This window comes from Odocoileus virginianus, chromosome 8, assembly GCF_023699985.2.
Source record: "Odocoileus virginianus isolate 20LAN1187 ecotype Illinois chromosome 8, Ovbor_1.2, whole genome shotgun sequence".
Lineage (NCBI taxonomy): Eukaryota > Metazoa > Chordata > Mammalia > Artiodactyla > Cervidae > Odocoileus > Odocoileus virginianus.
In genome coordinates this window covers 78,253,939-78,275,313 of record NC_069681.1, presented here as the reverse complement: position 1 = coordinate 78,275,313, position 21,375 = coordinate 78,253,939, and the positions used below count along the sequence as shown (strand labels likewise).

The window sequence follows — 21,375 nt, the reverse complement described above, 5'->3', positions numbered from 1 at the left end:
GTATTAGCCCTTCTGCATAACTTCTCTATTGATCCCAAGCAGCTTGGTGACTGCAGCTTTGCATGAATCTGCATTTTTACAATGATTCCTGGCAGTGTCTTAAATGTGAGAGGTACTTTCAAAATATCAATATTTTGCCTCTGGGTGGTTAGAAATTGGGGAAGTGGAAAATTTAAAGGGGTAGATATTCAACAAAGACGCTGACCTCTGTCAGTCTCCTCCGTAAGAGCTCTCAACCTCCCATGCCGAGGGTCAGGGGCCTGGAGTGTGTTTACTCAGGGCTTTAAAGCACTTCAAGTTTACTCTTCACTGGACAAACTTTATTTATTTCTTTGTAATGAAGGGTGGTAATTTATACTCAGAGCTTTATGCTTATGTGAAGCGGCTTTTCACGTACGTCGCTTGTCACACCCAGATCTTCTACCCGGCTGGGCTGCAGCTGCCCTGGAGAAGGCGAGCGTGCTTTCCCTAACCTTTACCACCAGAAAGATTTTTCCGGTGCCCAGACATTGTTTTCCCTCTGCTGCCGTTTTCTCCTCCCTGTCTCTTCTCCTCTGAACTCCCAGTGAGGGCCGCTTCTCCGGGCTTCGACAGCTCGGAGGCAGGGCGAGGCCACAGCGCAGGGCCGCGCTCGCGTGGGCTTCCCCACCGCGCCGCTCTCGGCTCTGCAGGACCTGCCTCTCCCGGGCTCGCGGCCGGGCGCGGCCCGTCCCGGCTCCTGCCTCCCTCCGATTGGGTCTGCGAGGTCACGTGGGGGCCGAGGGCTGGAATTCTGAGTTGTGGCTCCTGGCACTCCTTTTTTTCTTTTTTTTAAAAATCGCTGGGTCTGTTGAGCTCTACCGGGCTGGGTGCCTCGCTCAGTGACTGAGGCTGGAGGCAGACGGAAACCGCCACAAGGGCAGACTGAGGGGGCAGAAGAAAGTCTGCCGGGATGTTGAGTCAGGGACCCCGGACCCCAGCTTCAGGTTGCTACTATCTAAATGCCATGACACCTGAGGGCCAGGAGATGTATTTGCGATTTGATCAGACTACGAGACGCTCTCCTTACAGGATGAGCCGGATTCTAGCACGCCATCAGCTAGTGACTAAAATTCAACAAGGTGAGTCGCTGGTAGTGGAAGGCTGTTGCTAATTCTGATTTCTGTGGGCTCTCTTTCATGCTAACCCCGTTTTTAAAAATGACTGTTTTCACTTTACAATACATGGATTTCTATGCCACGCCGCGCATACCTCTCAGAAATGCTGCCGTTTTAAGCAAACAGTGACAGCACTTAGCTGCCACATGACTCAACGGTAAAGTCCACAGAAAACTTCAGGATGGGACAGTGAACCATCAATTTCCGAGACTTAATGTGTGTCTACAGAATAAATGAGACAGGGGTTTCCTCAGTACGGATTTTAGGAGCTTTTCAGCAGGTTCCTCACACTCTGTCACATTTAAAACTTGGACACTTGTTTATTTAATTGGGAGAGGGGGAAGAACTAACTTCCACCCTGCCAAGATTCTTTAGAACACTGTTAGTGACAGGAGAAAGTTAAAATTCTATTCTTAAGGCCCTTGGGCTGACAACCAAAGTCACATTCTCTGCCTGTTTGTACGTTTATGTCAGCAGTTGCCACTGATCTGTTGATATTGTTCTTCTAGTAAAAGATAAAAGTGTCTGCTAACCTCAAAACAAATCTTGTGACAGAAGCACCAGCTTTGTAAGGCAGACAGGAGAGGATACTGATTACAAGCTGCTAGGTGTCCCTTTTTATTCTCAAGGCGGGCGGGGGGAAATCACTAAAACTCTTTATGCTCCAGAAATAGTTTAAAAGGTGCTGTTTATCTTAGAATAGGTTTGTGTAGAGTAGAAAGATGAGCATTCCTAAGAAACTTCAGTTGCCCATTTAAAAGACGTACTCACATACCTATACGTATACAATATGTTTATGAAGTTTATAACCAGCCCCTTGCAGACTAACTAAATAGCTCAATTATTATATTGGTGATACATAAATCGACCAGGATTTTCTAGAGCCATTACAAAAATACAACTTCCACTTAAATGAGTTTAAGATTATATTGAATTTTAGAGGGGAAGCTGGGGTTCGTAATCATGAAAATCTTATTGTAATGTTTCCAAAAGGAACAATATGTATTCTAGTGAGCAGCATTTGATGAGATTGTTTCCTTGGAAATTAGGATTTGTTTTTAAAGGTTCAGGAACTGGTTATGTGTGAAGGATACTGGTCCTACATACCGGTCTGATTTCAGGAAGGATATTATGTCATTCCATAAACTCTGTGTTCAGGTCTTGGTTGAATAGAAACAAAAGTAATCATTTCCCTGTGGCTTGATTTAAAAATACACTAGGCTTAGAATAAAAGCCAGCTCCATTTTAGTTTTAGAGATTTCTAACAATAGTGCTTTACCAGACATCATCATCATTATGGACATAGGGGCTCAGTAAATGGTGACAGTTTGATGGCTTATATAGTCTGTGCTCTGTAAACGTTCCTCAGCATGCTCATGAAGTGTGTTATGTTAGAAACATTGCATACAAATAGTTTGAACTATTTTTGTCAGTCTCCTTAAATGAAGTTATAGTGATTTATTTCATAAAAAATTATTCATGTTCTTTCTGGAATGAAGATTATTTTTCCAATAAGGACTTGAGATGTTATGAACACATGTATGATCGTTGAAAGTATATTCTGTGTCAGTGTTTCATTTTGTCTAATTAGAAAATTTGAGCATTCTTACTTTTTTTTTATATTGGGCAATGGAATATTTGAAGCTAATGAATGCCTAAAAATTAAGTGACAGTTACGATCATAGGTAAAGCATGCAAGAATTCCAACAGTCCAATGATTAGGAGCTTGTTATTTGTTAATAATGAGTTAGATGGTGAGTTAATAATACAATGTGCAATTGTATCATAAGACTTTGAGGAAGCAGAAGCAAAACAACTTTACTGGGTTTACTGTATGAATACATTGGTTTCCTGTAATAGTAGAGAATATTGACTGAACATTTATAATATATCATGTTCTGCTCTGAGGGTTTTATATTATGTATTTCAATTCATTTTATCCTCAAAAAGTACATCCTTGTAGGTGAGTACTATTATTATACCCATTTTAAAGGTGAGAAAACAGAAGTACATAGAGTTTAAATAATTTCTCCAAAGTTACATAGTAAGAACTGGTATTTGAATGTATCTGTAGAGACCATGCTCAGTCATACTCTAAACCATTTTTTAGTTTTTATAGTGAGGGTTAAACTACCAAACCTGTGGTTGATTTCTGAATTGTATATTTCAATCTTTTCTACTCAGGATATAGCTGAACCATATTATAGAATCATCATGAGATTTCCAGTCAGGTCTTACTTCTCTGGTGGAACAAAGTGCTATGTGTTTTACCTTCCTCGAGCAGTTAGTACCCAATAGTACATGACGTCTGGTTATTTTACTAATACCTACAATCATTCAGTTAATGCTTATGAAGTGCATATTAAATTAATAGCATCATTATTTTTTGTAGCTCACTTATTGGTATCTTGAAATGACAGCCACTTCACTAAAATGGTTTTCATTACTCTGCTATAGATATTTCAAGAAAGATTGGGCATTGTATTAATACAGTTTGGGGGCATGAAGACATAGTCTTTCATGGCTGTTGGGAACAGTGCAAACAGGAGTAAGTTGCTCCTCTCTGACCTCATTACAATGAGATAATCATTGAATGGCATGGACATGATTCAACAGTAGATCCACTCATGGGAGGGGAAAACAAGGAAGGGAAATAAAGGAATCTTTGATGATGCATAGGATCAGAATGAGTTGCTAAAACCCAGGATGAATCTAAACTTGCTCATCTTAGGGTATGCTCCAAAATATACATGCACCATTTCTCTAGCTGTCTCTTTAGTTCTGGAGTCTTAAGTCCAGTTAAAAAGAGAAGCAATGTTTAAAATAGAGTGTTGTTTAATAGAGTAAAAACTTATCACATAAATCATACTGCTCATAGTCCTTACCCCACAATCTTGCTGAATCAATGGGGAAATTGTTATAGGGAGAAAGGATGGAAATAATAATGGTCCTTATTTCCCTCACAGGCAGGCACTTGGAATGGACAAGAGGGAGGATGCTAAGGAGGTGGAGGAAGAGTGTATTAGGCCATGGAAGGGGAGAATAAGGATTTTATGTCAGTGCTGCTGCTGCTAAGTCACTTCAGTCGTGTCCGACTCTGTGTGATCCCATAGACGGCAGCCCACCAGGCTCCCCCGTCCCTGGGATTCTCCAGGCAAGAGTACTGGAGTGGGTTGCCATTTCCTTCTCCTTTATGTCATTAGATGGCTACAATTTATTGGCTACATGTGTACCATGCTTAAGTCTATACACACACACCTTACTAGGAAAATTCAAATTGAGGCAGATATATAAATGTGATTACTTGCTTTGTGAAAGAATTCATCATGCTATTATATGTAAAAAATATGTTAATGCTTTAAATAACATGAAATGGACCTGATTGCAATAAAGTCCACTGAACTCTAAAGAAAAAAGGAGACAGGGATGCAGGCTGTCCTTAGACACTGTCTCATTCTTTTACTGTGGCAAGTTTCAGACTTTCACTGGGCCTACATTTCTTGATGAGGAAATGAGATGGTCAGACTGTGATTCTGGTTCTCAGGATATTTCTGTGGTTGAGGCAGTAACTCCTTGAACTAGAGTGCGTATAGCAGGGAAATTTAAATCCAGAGTGACAAAGCCAAAAGGGAAACAAAGCAGCAATCTAATGTGGAACAGATCAATGACTTCTAATTTTTCTACATCTCGTCAAGGAAATGGTGAAATGGAAATCAGATTTTAATTATACTTCTGAAGCTAATTAATTGTGTGATCTGGGGAAAGTAACAACTTCTCTGGGCCATTCTTTTCTTCTTGCATAAAATGAAAGAGTTTGAATTAAGTAAGCATGAAGTTCCCATCATCTCTAAAATTCTAGGATTCTGTGATCACAGGTTATTACTTTAAGAGAAAGATGATGCTTATTTACATTTTCCTTATTGTGTCATTCAACATCTACGCAGGCATGCTTCTTTGTTATCTGTTTAATGCTCTCATTATCAATTTACTAGGAACATGAGGATGTCCAGTCTTGTGGACTATTTAAATGTCAGTATAAGCTGTAACTGTAAAGGTTAGTTATAATTTTAAAGGAACTTGTAAAACCTTTCTTTCTCAGGAGTCCTGTACTGTACCATAGAGTTATTGTAATGCCTGGCCCCTTACAAGGATTGTAGGGACCAGAGAGTTAATGTAGGTATACCCCCATGCTCACAAAAAAGAAACCCTCTTTTCTTGATAGAAAATGTAGAATGTAGAAATTTCACTAATAGGAGAATTAGTGAAAATTGGACTTGCACTTTCATTGACTTTTTATCTGAGACTATTTTTAGAGATAGCTCCTGAACTCAACTAGAGTGGAATAAACTGCCATTTTTATGTTCACAGAGAGTGACTCTGGGCATTAGTGATGTATTCGCTCTCATGCCTCTATCAAGTCAAATGATATCTTGGGGATTTGCCCAACCTAAGTGGTGGCATTGCTCATCCCTGGTGTAAGAGACCTCCACCAAATGAGTAGCATAAGCCAAAATTAAATAATTCTCTGGGGTTTTTTTTGGGGGGGGGGATTGCCCTTTCTCTGTGCTTAGCATTCTCTTAGTCAACTACTTTCAGAAATAGAGGATGAATACACCCGCAGAAAGACAGATGGAACACAGAAAACAGGGTGAGAATGTGTCAGTCATGTGAGAGTGCTGGTCAAAAGTTCTTAAAAAAATTATATATTGTCAAAAATTCACATTTCATGAAATAAGAGCCTCTTTCTATTCTGTGCTGGTGGGCTGGAGGGCCTATACAGAAAGGACACTATTCAACTAGAAGTTACAGGAAAATCTGTTAAGTGAATTAAGTCAACTAACTTTGAATAACATTTTAAAAATCATCACATAGTAAAAATGTGAGCAGTCAAGAAATAAGTACTAGAAGGAAATTATCAAAGAGCAATATGCTTGTACACATATAAAACTTGAGAGTTTAACTTTAACCAAATTGTGACTTTCATAGCTGCACTCCACTGAGCTTATTAGTTCTAAACTTATAAACACCCTTCCCAGATGCAGATTTTGTGACATTAGTTTAAGTGAACAGAATGCATTTATTCATTTTTTACTCATTTCTCCTCCTGCCCCATCCCATAATCAGTGCTTTAATTCCTAGTGAATTTAGGACACTGGTCAACTCTTTTAAAACAAGGTTCCCTATTTCCCTAGCAAGCTAATCGTGGCCAATTAGAAGCACAAATTAGGGGGGAAAAAAAAGAAAGAAAATCACCAGTAGTGGTCTGAGCAATTGATGGCCCAGACTTACTTAGATAGAAAACAAGTGGGTTTTAGTAAACTTCCTATATAAAGGAAACTGCATGCTTGCTCAGTTGTGTCTGACTCTCTGTGACCCCATGGACTGTAGCCAACCAGGCTTCTCAGTCCATTGGATTCTTCAGGCAAGAATACTGGAGTGGGTTGTCATTCCTTCCTCCAGGAAATCTTCCCAACTCAGGGACTGAACCATTGGCAGGCAGGATTCTTTACCACTGAGCCCATATAAAGGAAAATACATTGGTGGAAATTTAGTGGAACAGATGATCATGTGCTCTGTCCCTGCATCTCATTAGCTGTGAGAATGAGGTGCTGAGACTAGGGAAGAAGATACAAGAAGATGATCATGCATTGTACACCTGATCTTTGAATGAAATGAGGATCATGTGAAAATCATCTTTTGTCTCCTCAGGGCAATCTGAATATGATTTTGGTGTGGGTAAAGACATTATGTCTTAATTTACATTCTACCTCATTTTCTTAAAGGATTTGGGGTAGTTCAGAGAAGATGCAAGTCAGTTTTAAAAAAGATAAATCTGGTAAAAAAGAAAAATGTAGGTCGATTCAGTTCAGTTCAGTTCAGTTGCTCAGTCACGTCCTACTCTTTGCAACTCCACGGACTGCAGCACGGCAGGCTTCCCTGTCCATCACTAACTCTGGGAGCTTGCTCAAGCTCATGTCCATCAAGTCGGTGATGCCATTCAGCCATCTCATCCTCTGTCATACCCTTCTCCTTCTGCCTTCGATCCTTCCCAGCATCAGGATCTTTTCCAGTGAGTCAGTTCTTCACATCATGTGGCCAAAGTATTGGAGCTTCAGCTTCAGCCTCACTCCTTCCAATGAATAGTCAGGACTGTTTTCTTTTAGGATTGACAGGTTGCATCTTCTTGCAGTCCAAGGGACTCTCAAGAGTCTTCTCCAACACCACAGTTCAAAAGCATCAATTCCTCAGCACTCAGCTTTCTTTATGGTCCAACTCTCACATCCATACATGACTACTGAAAAAACCATAACTTAGACTAGGTGGACCTTTGTTGGTAAAATAATGTCTCTGCTTTTTAATATGTTATCTAGGTTGGTCATAGCTTTTCTTCCAAGGAGTAAGCTTCTATTAATTTCATGGCTGCAGTCACCATCTGCAGTGATTTTGGAGCCCAAGAAAATTAAGTCTGTCACTGTTTTCGTTGTTTCCCCATCTATTTGCCATGAAGTGATGGGCCCAGATGCCATGATTTTCATTTTTTGAACGTTGAGTTTTAAGTAGGTCAATTAACAAGATAAAAAGAGATATATAGAGATATTATATAAAAATTTATAATGTAAAGCCCTGAATAATTATTAAAAGCATGCTGCAGGTTTAACTTGAGCCTTCCTAATCTAAGAAAAGAGGAAAACATGATCAGGGAAGATTTGCCATGTCCGTAAGGTAAAAACATAGCAGTACAGCTTTCTCTGGGACTTGATATACAGGAGCAGTTTCTCATAAAAAAATCCCATGGTGCTTTTTAACATTCTTACAGTGGATTCAATAGCAAACCCCTTACAGCATCCTATAGTGAAAGTAGGGGCATAGCAATAAATTTTAATTCAGTAAAACTATTTGAGGATGGAGTGGGCAGATCACAGCAAGGAGGCTCAGTATGTAATCCTCTGATTCCCAAGCTTGACCTAGAAATAGCATGGAACCTGGAGACAATTTCGCCGTGTCTGAGAACTCTAGTTACATGGATGGATGGATGGATGGATACTTAGACAGATGGATAGTCAGGAGGAAGAAGTTTTTGTGGTTAAGTAATTTTGAGAAAAACTACATTCCCTTTCCTTTCTTGGAAATTCATATTTATGAAAGGCTCAGAGAAACCCTGCAGAAAGTAATTTAACCTTGTTTAAATGCACATATTTCATCATTAAACCGTTTTTTACTGGATACCAGGAAGTGACACATGTGAAACCCATGTTCCCCAAGGAACACATTTTAGAAAGTCTGGTTTAGGAAAGTGCAGGGCTGTGTGGTTCATTCAGATCATTTTCTTTGAACATATTTCTTGCATGAATTAATAATTTGAGATTATATCTTACAAAGTAATATTGCAAGTATTCTGTTTTCAAATAAGACTAACTCCATATACTTTAAAAATCAGCTGGGTAAACTCAGGATGATATCTTTCATGAAAATAAGAAGGAAGATCCTAACCTGATTAGGTGGCCTCTGCACATTTCCTCAGCATAAAACTGAAGGGGTAGGTATATGGACAGAGTTAATCATTGTAATAATAGTACAAATAATCTTCAAGTAACCCTACAAAATATGTTCTATTGGGCCAGAAGAAAGAGATTATTGCTTTTTAGCTCTGGATCTGTCTAACCTACAATAAAGCCGAAGTCCTAGTTGAATCCCAAAAGGGTCCGACATTATTGCTATAATTCAGAATATTCCATTACTGCTGGGAAGTGGAGTCACTGCCCCACAGGAAAGAAACAGGAAACTCTTTAGGGGTCGCAAATTCTCCCTGGTGGCTCAGAGTCAATTTCTGACTCAGGGTCCAGTTGTATCCTTGGTTACATAATGTCCCACTCAGAAAGACAGAATAAAGTGACCTGATAGATAATAGGTCATTTTTAATAGTAAAATCTGTTTGGTCCAGTTGTATAAGCAACTTACCAAGTTTTCCATGAAGACTACAGATATTCTTAAGGTTTTCTTTTTTCCTCCTGCTGGCAAAGAAATAACGAATTAACATCTGCATTATGACTGATGCTTCTTGAGAGAAATCCACAGACTATCAAGAGGCTACAACAGAAGGCATGAAGAATTAGTCCATATCGTGTCGCCCAAATCCCTATGCCGTAAAGTCATACAGGGTCATGGCAATCACCATAGAAGGGTGCAGCGTAGGGCAGGGTAGACACAGATTACTGTGAAAATGTATACTCTAGTGTTTGAAAGGACATGAATTCTCTTCTTTTGGAGGAGCTTAGGGTCAAAAGGAATTTAAATGGAACAGTTAGAAAATGACTTAAAATTAAAGAACATGCTAATGCTGTTAGAAAAAAGAAATCAATAGAAATACATCCAAATGTCTGGCTAGGCTCTCAAATGACTTCCCTCACAAACCATAGGAATCCTAACAATTGTGGAGGTCTGACAGAGAGAGAGCTGACTAAAATACCAGTATTTTGCATTGCCACGTCTCTAACATTCTGATAAAACACTATGCTAAAACAGTGTAGAGGAGAGAGTGGAGGTTGTAAGGGAACTGGCAGTCACCAAATAACTAATTTACATGTCAGTATCTTGAGCTGAAGAAGGCATTCTCTCCCTGCATTCCTCCTCTCCCTGCATTCCTACTCTCCTCTTCCTGGTAATTTTGAAAATCATGCACATGGATGCCTAGAACTTTTGATTAGTATTCCATCTCTATAAGTGAACAGTGGCATCTCATACACATTTGTATTCTCCAGAGGGCACACTGGAAAAAAAATATACAGTAGTCATAAAATCATTTTCCTCTGAAAGTTTTACTACCCCCAAATTACCTATAATATTTAAAATCTCTATAAGAAATAAGAAAGATTCACAATTCCAATGACAATCACATTCCAACCATTCTTACCTAAAGATTAGGGCTCAATGTAAGAAAATATAGTAAGCAAACATCCATGTACATTTGGCCCTTCAAGGTACTGTATGAGCAAATGAAGAATAAATGATGTCCTGTATACTGAGTTTGCTAAAGCAGGCATACCTTCTACCCCATTTTTTGTGTCCTCAGAAAGTGTCCACCACAAAATCTGAAACAAAAGGTGTATGTGTCAAGGGGGGCAGAGGGGTTGTTGTTATTATTTTGTTTTTTATCTTAAGCCATAATGAGAAACATTGTCATTCCCAGCTGTGGTTTCCTGGGCACAGCAGTTACACTCTCAGTTGCCCTGAACTGACCTGAAGTGGTGGGTTTAGGCTGAGTTTCAACTCATAAAGATAAATCGCAAAGTCTGTTGATCCCCACCTTCCGCCAATAAAAGAGGCAGGAAATGTTCCTGGCTCTGGGACCGACTTGGTGGTAAACTGTGAAGAGAGAGGGCAGCAGTGTTGGGGGAAGGGGGCTGTGCTTTTGCTAGACTGGAGTGAAGGCCAGGGAGGTTATCAGGGTGGGAGTGGGGAGCGGTGGGAGCAAGGTTCTAGACAAGCCTCAATGGCCAGTCTGTAGATGGTTATATCTACATATCTGATAGTTTTAACTGTATATCTGAGTTCCCCTGTCATCATGTTGTGATTTTTCTAAACTGTTAACTCTGTGCTTGCTAAGTTGCTTCAGTCATGTCTGACTCTTTGCAACCCTATAGACTGTAGCCTGCCAGGCTCCTCTGTCCATGGGATTCTCCAGGCAAGAATACTGGAGTAGATTGCCATGCCCTTCTGCCAGGGGATCTTCCTGACCAAGGGACTGAACCTGCGTCTCTTATGTCTCCTGTATTGGCAGGCTGGTTCTTTACCACTTGTGCGTTAACTGAGATTTTTCTTAATTTTGTAGAAACTTTTCAGTATTACAGTGGTCTTTGCACAGAGGAGTTCATAGAAAAGAAATGCTGATGACCAGTTGGCAATTTGAAAATTAAGCACTCTGTTTCTCAAACTCATTCAAACAAGTTATTTAAGAGGCGTTCATTGCCCATTTCATCTAAGGCTTTCATTCCTTTTCATTGAGAGCTGTTCTTCATAATTGTTAAATTCCTCCACGATGAAAGACTACATATGAATGTGATCATTAACATTTGTAGAAATTTGTCCTTAAGAGTTGAATGGACTAAGTCAACATGGATTCTTTAGCTTCATTTGTTTATGGATTATATGTAGCCTTAGGTCCTCCTCCATTTTGGTACCCCCAAACTAACAGAATAGAAATATTAGTTAGTCCAGTCTTTTCATATCATAACAAAAATGTTAATCTTGAACTTTGTAGAAGCTTTGTTTTCTAAGATTAAATATTTGATGTCTGCATATGGCATCCTGGAAACCCTGCAAAGCTATTATAATTGTAATGTGTTTACTGGTAGAATGCATGACAGTTTGTGGAGCAGTCCCATGTGCATTGTCTTTTTGAATATGTGTATAAGATAGTTCTAGTCATCTCAAATTAGGAAGCCATGTTCCCTAGAATCTTTCAGACACCTGACAAATGCATATGCAGCTTTCCTGCTTTGAGATGTTTCCAGTCTCCTTTTCCCAATGTTCCTTTGGAAGCAGATTAATTTTCACTTGGTGTTGCTGTATGGCAAAGCACATTTCCCTGAGTGGACTCTATCGATAAATATAGACTCACTTGATCTAATGAGGAAACTTGGCAGTGAGCAATATGGTTGTAAAACATTAACTAACTAGTAGAATAGAGATGGTTTCAGAGTCCAACTTTTTCCTTTCCCCCTTCCACGTAGAGTAAAATTACTTCCTCGCCTCCAGCTCTACAGTTAATTCTGTTTCTTGTGGAACCATTCTATTTCTGTTTCACATGAGGTTTCTCCTCTCTCTCTTGTCTCTGCGTGGTTACTTGAGTGGAACTGGCTGTGGACACTGCAGCTTCTATCCTGTTTTGTTCCATAAGGCAGGAGTGACGTGGAATGGAGACAGGTTCTTTTCAGCTCATTGACTGTCAGTCATGCTGCCTCCTGGCTGTTGGAGTCGACACAGCTGTGTCCAGAGGTACAGGCGAGCCATGCCTCCTGGGCTGAGCAGAACTTTTCCACTGGGTCACCCAAGTGAAAAGAAAAGTGTAAGTCAGCGTTTGTCATGGAGAGGCAACATAGTTTATTGATGTTTCTATGCATTTAGATCAAATATTCAGGTCTGGGATTGATGGTTTGACTTTTTATAAATTTTATGCCTCAAATTTTAGCTCTTGAAATGTTTACAAAAATTTTATAACAGTAACAGTATACTTATACCTACTGAGGGTTCCCTATTATGTACCCAGGACTGTTTTTAGCACATATATTACTATTTTATTTAATTTTCATGAAGACACGAGTGTTAAATTTACTCATCTAGAAAATAAACCTAGGATGGCCTAACACTCAAGGCCTTACACTTACAGGCCTTCATTTTTCAGATGAATAAACAAAGAGGGTTAGGTAACTTTCCCAGAGTTTCCCAGGAAGTAGGTGGCAGAGCTGGGCTTTTAACTCGAGTCTCTGTGATTCTGAAGCCCACGTCATTCACTACTGAAAATCCCAGCACCCTTATAATTATGTAAGCGAGTCTGCCTGGATCCAAGCAGGGTGTTTTGTTTTTTTCATCACTTTGGACCTCGTCTGTTCCCTACACGCCCCCCCACTCTACCCCCACACCCAGCCCCAGCCTCAACCAGTCCCTCAAGTTGTTGGAGGACTTTACCTCCAAAACCAACAGCAATTTCTCATGATCATCCTTCATACTAATTGCCCTCCCGCCGGCTGGCTGCTCTTCATCATGGACGCTTTGTCCAAAGTAAACGTTGCGGCAGCAGCATTTGGCCTTTGGCAAGGAATCTAGCAAGATTAGGTAGGAGCAAGCATAACAGAGGGAAAGAACAGATTCCTCCACCCCCAACCTCCTTTCCCTACTTCCGATCCTGCAAAATGCTGCCCTTCTTCCTAGAAAGTGCTAAGAGTGGATATCATATCGTAGGCCCGCAGGTTTCCCAGGGCTCTTAGGGCCCCGGAGCTCAGTGGCTCATGTGATCTTCACCATGGGCCTTTTCAGGTGGGAATCCAGGTGGGAATTAGGTCAGACCTGTGGTATTCTCCAGACTCTAGATCTCTAACTCACCAGTTCTTTACTGGAAGGAAAGCCTATGTTACATCAGGGTCTCCATTTCCAAACAGAAGCCCTGGATGGGGTTTTTTTTTTCCCTCCAGATTTTGCAATTTTGACCTCAGTCATGGCTGAGGCCTGCAGACCAGAATAGTTGCAGTTGTTCTCTGCACTTGTAGCTGGAGAACAGTAGCCAGTCAGAAGAAAATATCAATGTTCTGCCAACTTCTGCTGTTTGTGAAATTTTGCCAGAAGCAAAAACAGGATCAAAAATAATAAACAGACCTCCTCCCTTGTTGCATGACTGCTATTTACATAAAGAGATTGATGAACTGACTGTGCTTGTGTGAGTGCTCAGGGAAGGGAGTTTTTAAGGAGAAAAGGTTAATTCTTTGGTAGTTGATTGCATGTGATTTGAGGTTTTCTCAGATAATTGGTTTTTAAAGAAATAACCCATAATATAGATCGCACTGCTTCTTCAATACAAGCAGTCTATATAATGGGTAAAACAACCAGACACACAAATTACGTGCAGCTGTAAAACTTTACAGTGAAAATGAATCTTGAGAGCAAAGGACCACCATGAGTCTTAAGTAGAATAGAGATGTTTCCAGTGAAAAGAAAAACCTGGGCTGTAGGGCAAGCTCAGGGAACTGGAAGGCAGGAGGCTGGGTTCTAGGACAACTTTGTCGTGACCTGATGACCACGGATACTTTTATTTAATCTGTCAGTGCCTCAGTTTCTTCATCTATCAGATGGGAATAATATACCAGCTCCTGCTATTCAGTGATATTATCAAGAGAAAAAAATCAGTGTGAAATCAGTTCAAACAGAAGTTGTCATCCTCAGTTCTGGCATGGCTAAGTGATGTCAGGGCACCTGTTAGGGATCTATGGGCTTGAATATGGGCCCAAACACAAGAGCCGTACAAAGCAAGCCCCAACTCTTTAGTCCTCAGCTAGACACAAAACATCACCACACTTGCTTCTCTACCCTGAATAATAATTTATATCACCCTCCAGGATATGAAAATAATGTGCCACTCTGTGGTCTTGTTTTGCTTTTAGTTGTTTTCCAAATAGACAAGGTATACTAATTCTTAAATTTATTTTATATTTTCTTTTTATATATTTGATGTGCTGAGAGGGAATCCATATCATTAATTAGGATCATTTTAAACGCCACTTTCTCTTATTTTTCTGCCTTTCTGAGATGTCAAGAATTTTATGTCGTGTTTTTCACTCAGCTAATTCACTCTTAAAGAATAACTTCCCTTTGCCATGAGCAGAATAAAACCTTCTGAAGTGAAAGATACTGTGTGACAGACTGGGGGGCTTTGACAAGTCAATGTGTCATAGATCATATGCTTTCCATGTTAAGAATCTCCAGTATAAATTGGGCTCCCTGCCAAGGCTAATGCGCAGTGGGGACGGTCCTCTTAGGCAGGATAGCCTGGAGTGGCTGTCAAGCTGGAGGCCTGAAAGATCTTAACCATAATCCCAGCAGACTGCCTGAGTCCAAGAGGCCTGAAGGAACCTGATGTCACATGCCCAGATTATCTGATGAAGGAAGGATGTGCCCAGTGCTTTCCTGGGACCTTGCCCAGCACAGCCTGGCCTGCATAGCCTTGGGAAAGAAAGGTGAAAGCAGGCACACTTTATCAACATATCCCTTTAAGATGTTGGGGGGTTGTCCCATGGTTTTGATACCAGGTTTGTGTTTGTTTTGTTTTTAGTGTTTGAGTGTGCTAATGATGTTAGATTCCAAGAAGAAGAGCAACTACTAAGCTTAGACCACTGTGAAAATCTTTTTGTTGAATACTCTCTATGTGTAGTTTTTACTTAGAAAGGCTGAATGTCTTGAGTACAGTGGCATTTGAGGGGCACCTTTATGAATTAAGAGGAAGGCGCATGTTTGATGGAGAATAAACCAAGCCTGTGAAGGCTTCCTAAAGCCTTTGCTCCAGCAAAACTGACCTGTTTGGACTGAAGAGTTGGGGCTTGTTTTCTACGGCTCCTATGGGCCTGTTCTTATTGATTTGTGTCTTGCATATGAGGATGAGACTAGTGTCTCTCTACCACCACCCAGATTCATGATGCTCTTAAGTTTCTCTGTGGCCTTTATCTTAGCAGAACACATTTCTTGTTTCTAGCTGGCTCTGCTCAACGATTAGCCATTTAAATAAATTATCATGTCTTGTGATTGATACAGATAACTTGACATGGGACTTCGGAAGTCTTCAGAGCCTTGATTTATCAGAGAAGGATTTTCTCAGACATCTTTCCTTTGGCTCTGGGAGACTGTGTAGTTTGCAGGTGCAGTGTGCAGTGAATGAAAACCTGGGCTTTGGTGTTTCCTGGACCTGGGTTCAAATCCTAGTTCCAACATGGATTGGCTCTGTGATCTTGAGCAAGTTCTATGACCTTTGTATGCCTGTTTCCTCATTTAAAATGGGAATAACAATAATAGCATCCACGGCCTGGAGTTGTTATGCAATGAAGTGTTGTCACCCATGCAAAGTGCTTATCACAGAGGCAAGCACTTACTCAGGGCTCAATGTACGTTGGTTCATCTGAAAAGGAAACAGAATGGAAACAGAAAGTGGTCCATTCCACTGTGGATTAATTCCTTGTGAACAGCTCGTCCAAGAACATGGAACTCTCCCTTCTGGTGAAAAGTGCATTGTTGCTCTTCTCAGTTCTCAAAAAGTCAGGGTACATAATTTACAGAGAGCTTACCCCTGTGCTAACACTGCGACACTAGCATTTATGCTCCCCCTGGGAGGGCGGGGTTGGTGGAGAATTTCTCATCAAATCATCTTTGGTAACATTGCGATAACTAACACAAATATTTAAGAGAGGCTGCATTTTGGGAATGAGTATCACTTCCTCTCCATCAGTTACACTAATGGAGAATCTAACCTAGTCAGTATTTCAACAAATAACTGATCAAAGTCAATTGCACAATCTTTGCTGATATTGAGTGTGATGGAAAATTATCAATATATAAAGCATGGTCACTGTCCTCAAGGAGATTACAGTTAAGTGAGTTAAGGCATAAACTATCGTTAACACCAACAGTTCAAAAGAATGACTAACAGGTTATCAAAACATAGGCATTTATATTGAGTGCATTGTCAGCAGGGCTGTAATAGAAGGAAGAAAGGTTATTGGGCCTGAGCTATGGAAAAAGGCTGTTTTCCACTGGGCAAAAATCAGAGAAACTCATTCTAAGTAGGGCAGCAGAATGAATTGAAAAGTAAGATTTAAGTAATTAAGAATGTAGCTCATCCTGTTGTCTAGTTGGGGAAGGAGAGGGTGGGACAAATTGGGAGAGTGGCATTGAAACATATACACTGCCATATGTAAAACAGCCAGTGGGAATTTGCTGTATGGTGCAGGGAGCTCAAACCTGGTGCTCTGTGACAACTTGGAAGGGTGGGAAGTGTGAGGGAGGTTCAAGGGGAGGGGACATATGTATACCTATGGCTGATTCATGTTGATGTATGGCAGAAATCAACACAATATTGTAAAGCAATTGTCCTCCAATTAAAATTAAATTTATTTTTAAAAAAAGCTGACAATTAGCTACTACCAAAAAAAAAAAAAGAATATAGTCTGTCCTACTGTACTGCACCAGGAACTATATTCAATATCTTGTAATAAACCATAATGTAAAAGAATATGAAAAAAATATATAACTGAGTTGCTTTGCTGTACACCATAAGCTAGCACAGCATTTTTAATCAACTATACTTTAATACAAAAAATGTATTCTAAATCTGGTGAAATGAGTGGTTGTAGGAAATGAGATGATAAGGTTGGAAAAGAACTCTGAGGCCAGACTTCAGTGAATTTGAAATTTCTGTGGTAGGTAATGGGGTGCTACTGAGAGAATTTGAGTAGAGAAGTAGTTGGTTGTAAACAGTCGTTTAGAAAGATAAGTAAGTGAACGTGGGTTTGAAGTTGTCAGAATTAATGGAGAGAGTGAATAATAAGGAGCATGTGTTTTGGCCAGACTGTGTCTAGGCATGATAAATAATTGTCTCATTTAATTCTCATAATAGTAGGTACTGTTGGTGTTCCAATTGTCAGTTCAGTTGCCTAGTCATGTCCAACTCGTTGCGACCCCATGAACTACAGCCTGCCAGGCTTCCCTGTCCATCACCAACTCCTGGAGCTTGCTCAAACTCAGGTCCATTGAGTTGGTGATGCCATCCAACCATCTCATCTTCTGTTGTCCCCTTTTACTCTGCCTTCAGTCTTTCCCAGCATCAGGGTCTTTTCCAATGAGTCAGTAAAAGGCTAAATAATTGAGACCCAGACAGGATAAAGTTACTTGTTCACATTTAACCCAAATAACTAGAAGGACTTGAACCCAGGGCTCGCTGACTCTATCTTCTTCCACAGCTCAAGCATTATAGTTTAGTTTTGTTGTTACAGTGATTTCCTTACCCCAAGGGCTGAGGATTTTAACTGTGGTGATAAAGAAATGATAAAGATAGGATTTAGCTTCATAACTTTTCAGAATAGCAGAATATTTACATACCCTTAAAACTAATGTTCCCAGTTACCAATTTATCTCTTCATGTCTTTCCCCTACTCGCTATGTTAAGAATTCATTGGTTTGAATTTATTACTATATCTTCTACTAGAAATTTTTATTCTACTTGGAGACACTTGTCAAGTGACTTATATTATCAGTAACTCTTGCTCAGTAAATTCTGAGTCAGCTTACAAGGGACGTTTCCCTGGATTTTAATTGAATTATCTGATAAGACTATACATCTTCAACAATTTACTAGTAAGGAATAAATAAAATTAAGTACTAATATGAAATGAATTTAATATATGTAATAAAGAGATTTAAATTTTAAACTCGTGTGTATGTGTGCATGCTCAGTCATGTCCTACTTTTTTGGCCCCCATGAACTGGAGCCCCACCAGGCTCCTCTGTCCATGGTATGTCCCAGGCAAGAAGACCAGAGTGGGTTGCCATTCCTTCTCCAGGGGATCTTCCTGATCCAGGGATTGAACCCATCGCTCTTGCATCTCCTGTATTGGCAGGTGGATTGTTTACCACAAGTGCTACCAAACCCCTAGACATTACAAATTGGCTTGAATGATTTCATTTCTCAAAGAAAGGCTTTTTAAAGAGCCTTATATACCTAAATACAAACAAAATTTAGTGCCTGATTTTAGAAACATGAATAAACGAAAACACTAGTTATATTGGGCCAATTTGCTGAAATAGTTTGAAACCAGATTAATTTGTAGAGAACCCAATAAACAAATGGGTCTATAGGGCGCGTGATCTCATTTATACCAAATTCTTAAGCAGTCAGTCATTATTTTATAAAAAAAAAAAATTTCAAATATGAACTGTTCTAGAAGTAATTTAAAGATGTTTAAATATTTTATGAAGTATGAAATCGCACATAGTAACCTCAGGCAGGCACCCCACTGGTATTGAATAAATATACTCATATAGAGGTTTTTTTATAAGAGCTATTAATATAAATTTTTACTTCTTTGCCTGAATTGTAGTTCCTATTCTGAATCTAGCCGCAGGTTAAATTCCAATTAAATGAGATGCCTGAAGAGCCCCCAGGGGACAGAGTTTGTGTGCTTACTTGGATAATGTGCAAATGGTACTGAATTTTCTGCTAGAAAGCACACATTCTATTTTCTCAACACAATCTATTCTCTTAACTCCTGTTTAGAAAACAACTTTTCACCATTTCCCTCAAGTCCAGTCTGTTTCTCTCCTTTATCAAGATGACTATCTCTACACATCAAGATGGGCAAAAGGTCATGGTGAGTCAGGCAAAGTCTCTCTTCTCAGAAGGTCATGGCCACACTTATTCCCATGACCTCTCCCAAGAAGCAAATACTAGAGGTCATGGTTCAAACTCTGGGTCAGCGCCAGCTTATTCTCCAGGACAGCCTACTGCTGACCCAATTACCAGTTCCTGAAGGTTCTTGACTTCCCAAGGGAGTGTCCTCCTTTCAGGGTTCACACTTAACATTCTTGTCTGATAGTTACACATAAACCTAATTCCCCCTTTCTTACTGATCAAGCTGCTATCTACGTGGATGGCATGGGGAAAATCACAGCCTCTACAACTTCCACACCACAGGACAGACTTCTAGATAGCACTGGTGAATGTGTGCCCTTAAGCTACTCACTATGCACAATGGAAACCTATTCTGCTTCTGGTGCAGTCCCCAGCTGAGCTAATCCTACATGACCCAAGTTCGCCAATGAATACATTCATTGAGCAGCAGTGGTTGAACTCATGAAGGTATGTGACTGTGGCTGTGTAACAAACCACCCGAAACTTAGTGGCATTAAATGACCATTATTACCCTCATAGGTTCTGTGGGTCAGGAATTTGGAAAAGATACAGTTAAAATGGTTTGTCTCTGCTCCATGTGATTGTGCCTTTGTTGTTGCTGTTGTTGTTCATTCTCTCAGTTGTGTCTGACTCTTTGAAACCCATGAACTGCAGCAGGCCGAGTTTCCCTGTCTTTCACTATCTCTTGGAGTTTGCTCAAACTCATGTCCATTGAGTTGGTGATGCCATCCAGCCATCTCACCCTCTGTCGTCCCATTCTCCTCCTGCCTTCAATCTAAGATTGTGACTTTAGCTAGAAAAAACTTGTAGGCTGTGGATGATTCAATGACTGGGCACTGGGATCATCCAAAGCCTCCTTCACTCCCGGGACTGACTGCCTAAAATGTGGGGCCTCAGCAGAGGCTGCCAGCAACATCTACTTGTGTCCTCTCTAGGCGGCAGCTTAGGCTTCCTCACAGCATGGGGACTGCCTTGCAAGGAAGAGCAAGGCAACAGTGCATGCCTTCTCTTGATGACCGTCAAAGTCTGTATAGGGTCTCTTTGGCTCTATCATAAAGATCTGCCCAGGTTCAAGGGAAGGAAACACTACTCAGTGGGAGGAGGGCCAAAGAAGTCACAGATAGGTTTTGTAACTCACATTGGCTAAGTCTACTGCTACTGCTAAGCCACTTCAGTAGTGTCCGACTCTTAGCAACCCCACAGCATGAAGCCTGCCAGGCTCCTCTGTCCATGGAATTCTCCAGGCAAGAATACTGGAGTGGGTTGTTATTTCCTCTTCCAGGGTATTTTCCTGACCCAGGGATTGAATCCCGGTCTCCTTCGGCTTCTGCATTGCAGGCGGATTCTTTACTGCTAAGCCGCCAGGGAAGCCCAAAGTCTGGGTTCCTGCCGTTCTTGCTGGCATGTGACTGGCCTTTGGCTGATTGATTCATTACTCTGAATTGTACAACTGGAAGAAGTACTATAACTAGAGTCATCATGCATTGTGGTTTTGCCCCCAGGTGTGCAGAGATTGCCTTAGTGACATTCCTGTGTATACTACATCGCACTAATTCTTTCATTGTGATTGTATCATGAGTAGCTACAGGCATTGTTCTGTACATACATTAAATTGTTTAAGCCCTGTTACCCTGTGAAAAGGAGAATATCCTTCCACCCCGACTTGTTGCCCAGAATTAAAATTCAAAATCCAGAATTTCCAAGGTTAGGCTGGAGAAGGGTCTCCAAGGGAAGTCAGATGGTTCTCAGTTTTATCTGAAACTGTTTTCCACAGATGAGAACTCTGAGTTCTCTCATTTTACTCATAGCTGCTGCTGCTGATGATGCTTTTTCTTTTTTTAATGCTACCCTGAATCCTTAGGGATAGAGTTTAAGTTCCTGGATGCTGTTTTCTGAAGAAATTAAAGAAGATGGCCTTTCTTTTTTTTTTTTTTTTTTTTATAGCAGTGGTCATCAAGCAGGGACCGTTTACCCTCCGGGGACAACTGGCAATATCTGGAGATAGTTTTGATGATCACAACTGGGGGCGGGGGGTAGGTGCTAGTAGCTTCCAATAGATAGAGGCCAGGGATGCTACTAAACATTCCACAACACACAGAAGAGCCTCCCACACCAAAGAATGATCTTGCCCCAAATGCCAATACTGCCCCTGCTGGGAAACTCTGCTTTACAGGGGATTTTTCTAATCCCCCTTATAAAAATGAGGAAACTGGGCCTCAGAGGAGCTCACAGACTTGCTATAGAGTCCACAACCTGTCAGTGATGGAGCCAGAATTAAACAGCCATCTTGAGATCCTC

At 40.5% G+C, this 21,375-nt stretch overlaps 1 protein-coding gene and 1 long non-coding RNA gene across 7 annotated transcripts in view; one reads left to right on the top strand and one right to left on the bottom strand.

The window, feature by feature from the left end:
• LOC139036358 (uncharacterized) overlaps window positions 1-9,153 on the bottom strand; it is a 47,130-nt gene extending 37,977 nt beyond the window's left edge. Inside the window, exon 1 of the long non-coding RNA XR_011489147.1 lies at window positions 9,096-9,153. This is a non-coding gene — a long non-coding RNA (uncharacterized lncRNA). The remainder of the gene's footprint in view (window positions 1-9,095) is intronic.
• STARD13 (StAR related lipid transfer domain containing 13) overlaps window positions 1-21,375 on the top strand; it is a 495,175-nt gene that overhangs the window by 330,500 nt on the left and 143,300 nt on the right. The window contains exon 1 of one of the 6 annotated variants that reach the window (XM_020873558.2): window positions 794-1,100. The exons of 4 other annotated variants lie outside the window; for them this stretch is intronic. In XM_020873558.2, coding sequence (XP_020729217.2) covers window positions 932-1,100 — 169 coding nt within the window. In that variant the 5' untranslated portion in view covers window positions 794-931. Of the gene's footprint in view, window positions 1-793; window positions 1,101-21,375 lie in introns of those variants that run through there. One more of the 6 variants, XM_020873559.2, reaches the window with a different exon arrangement.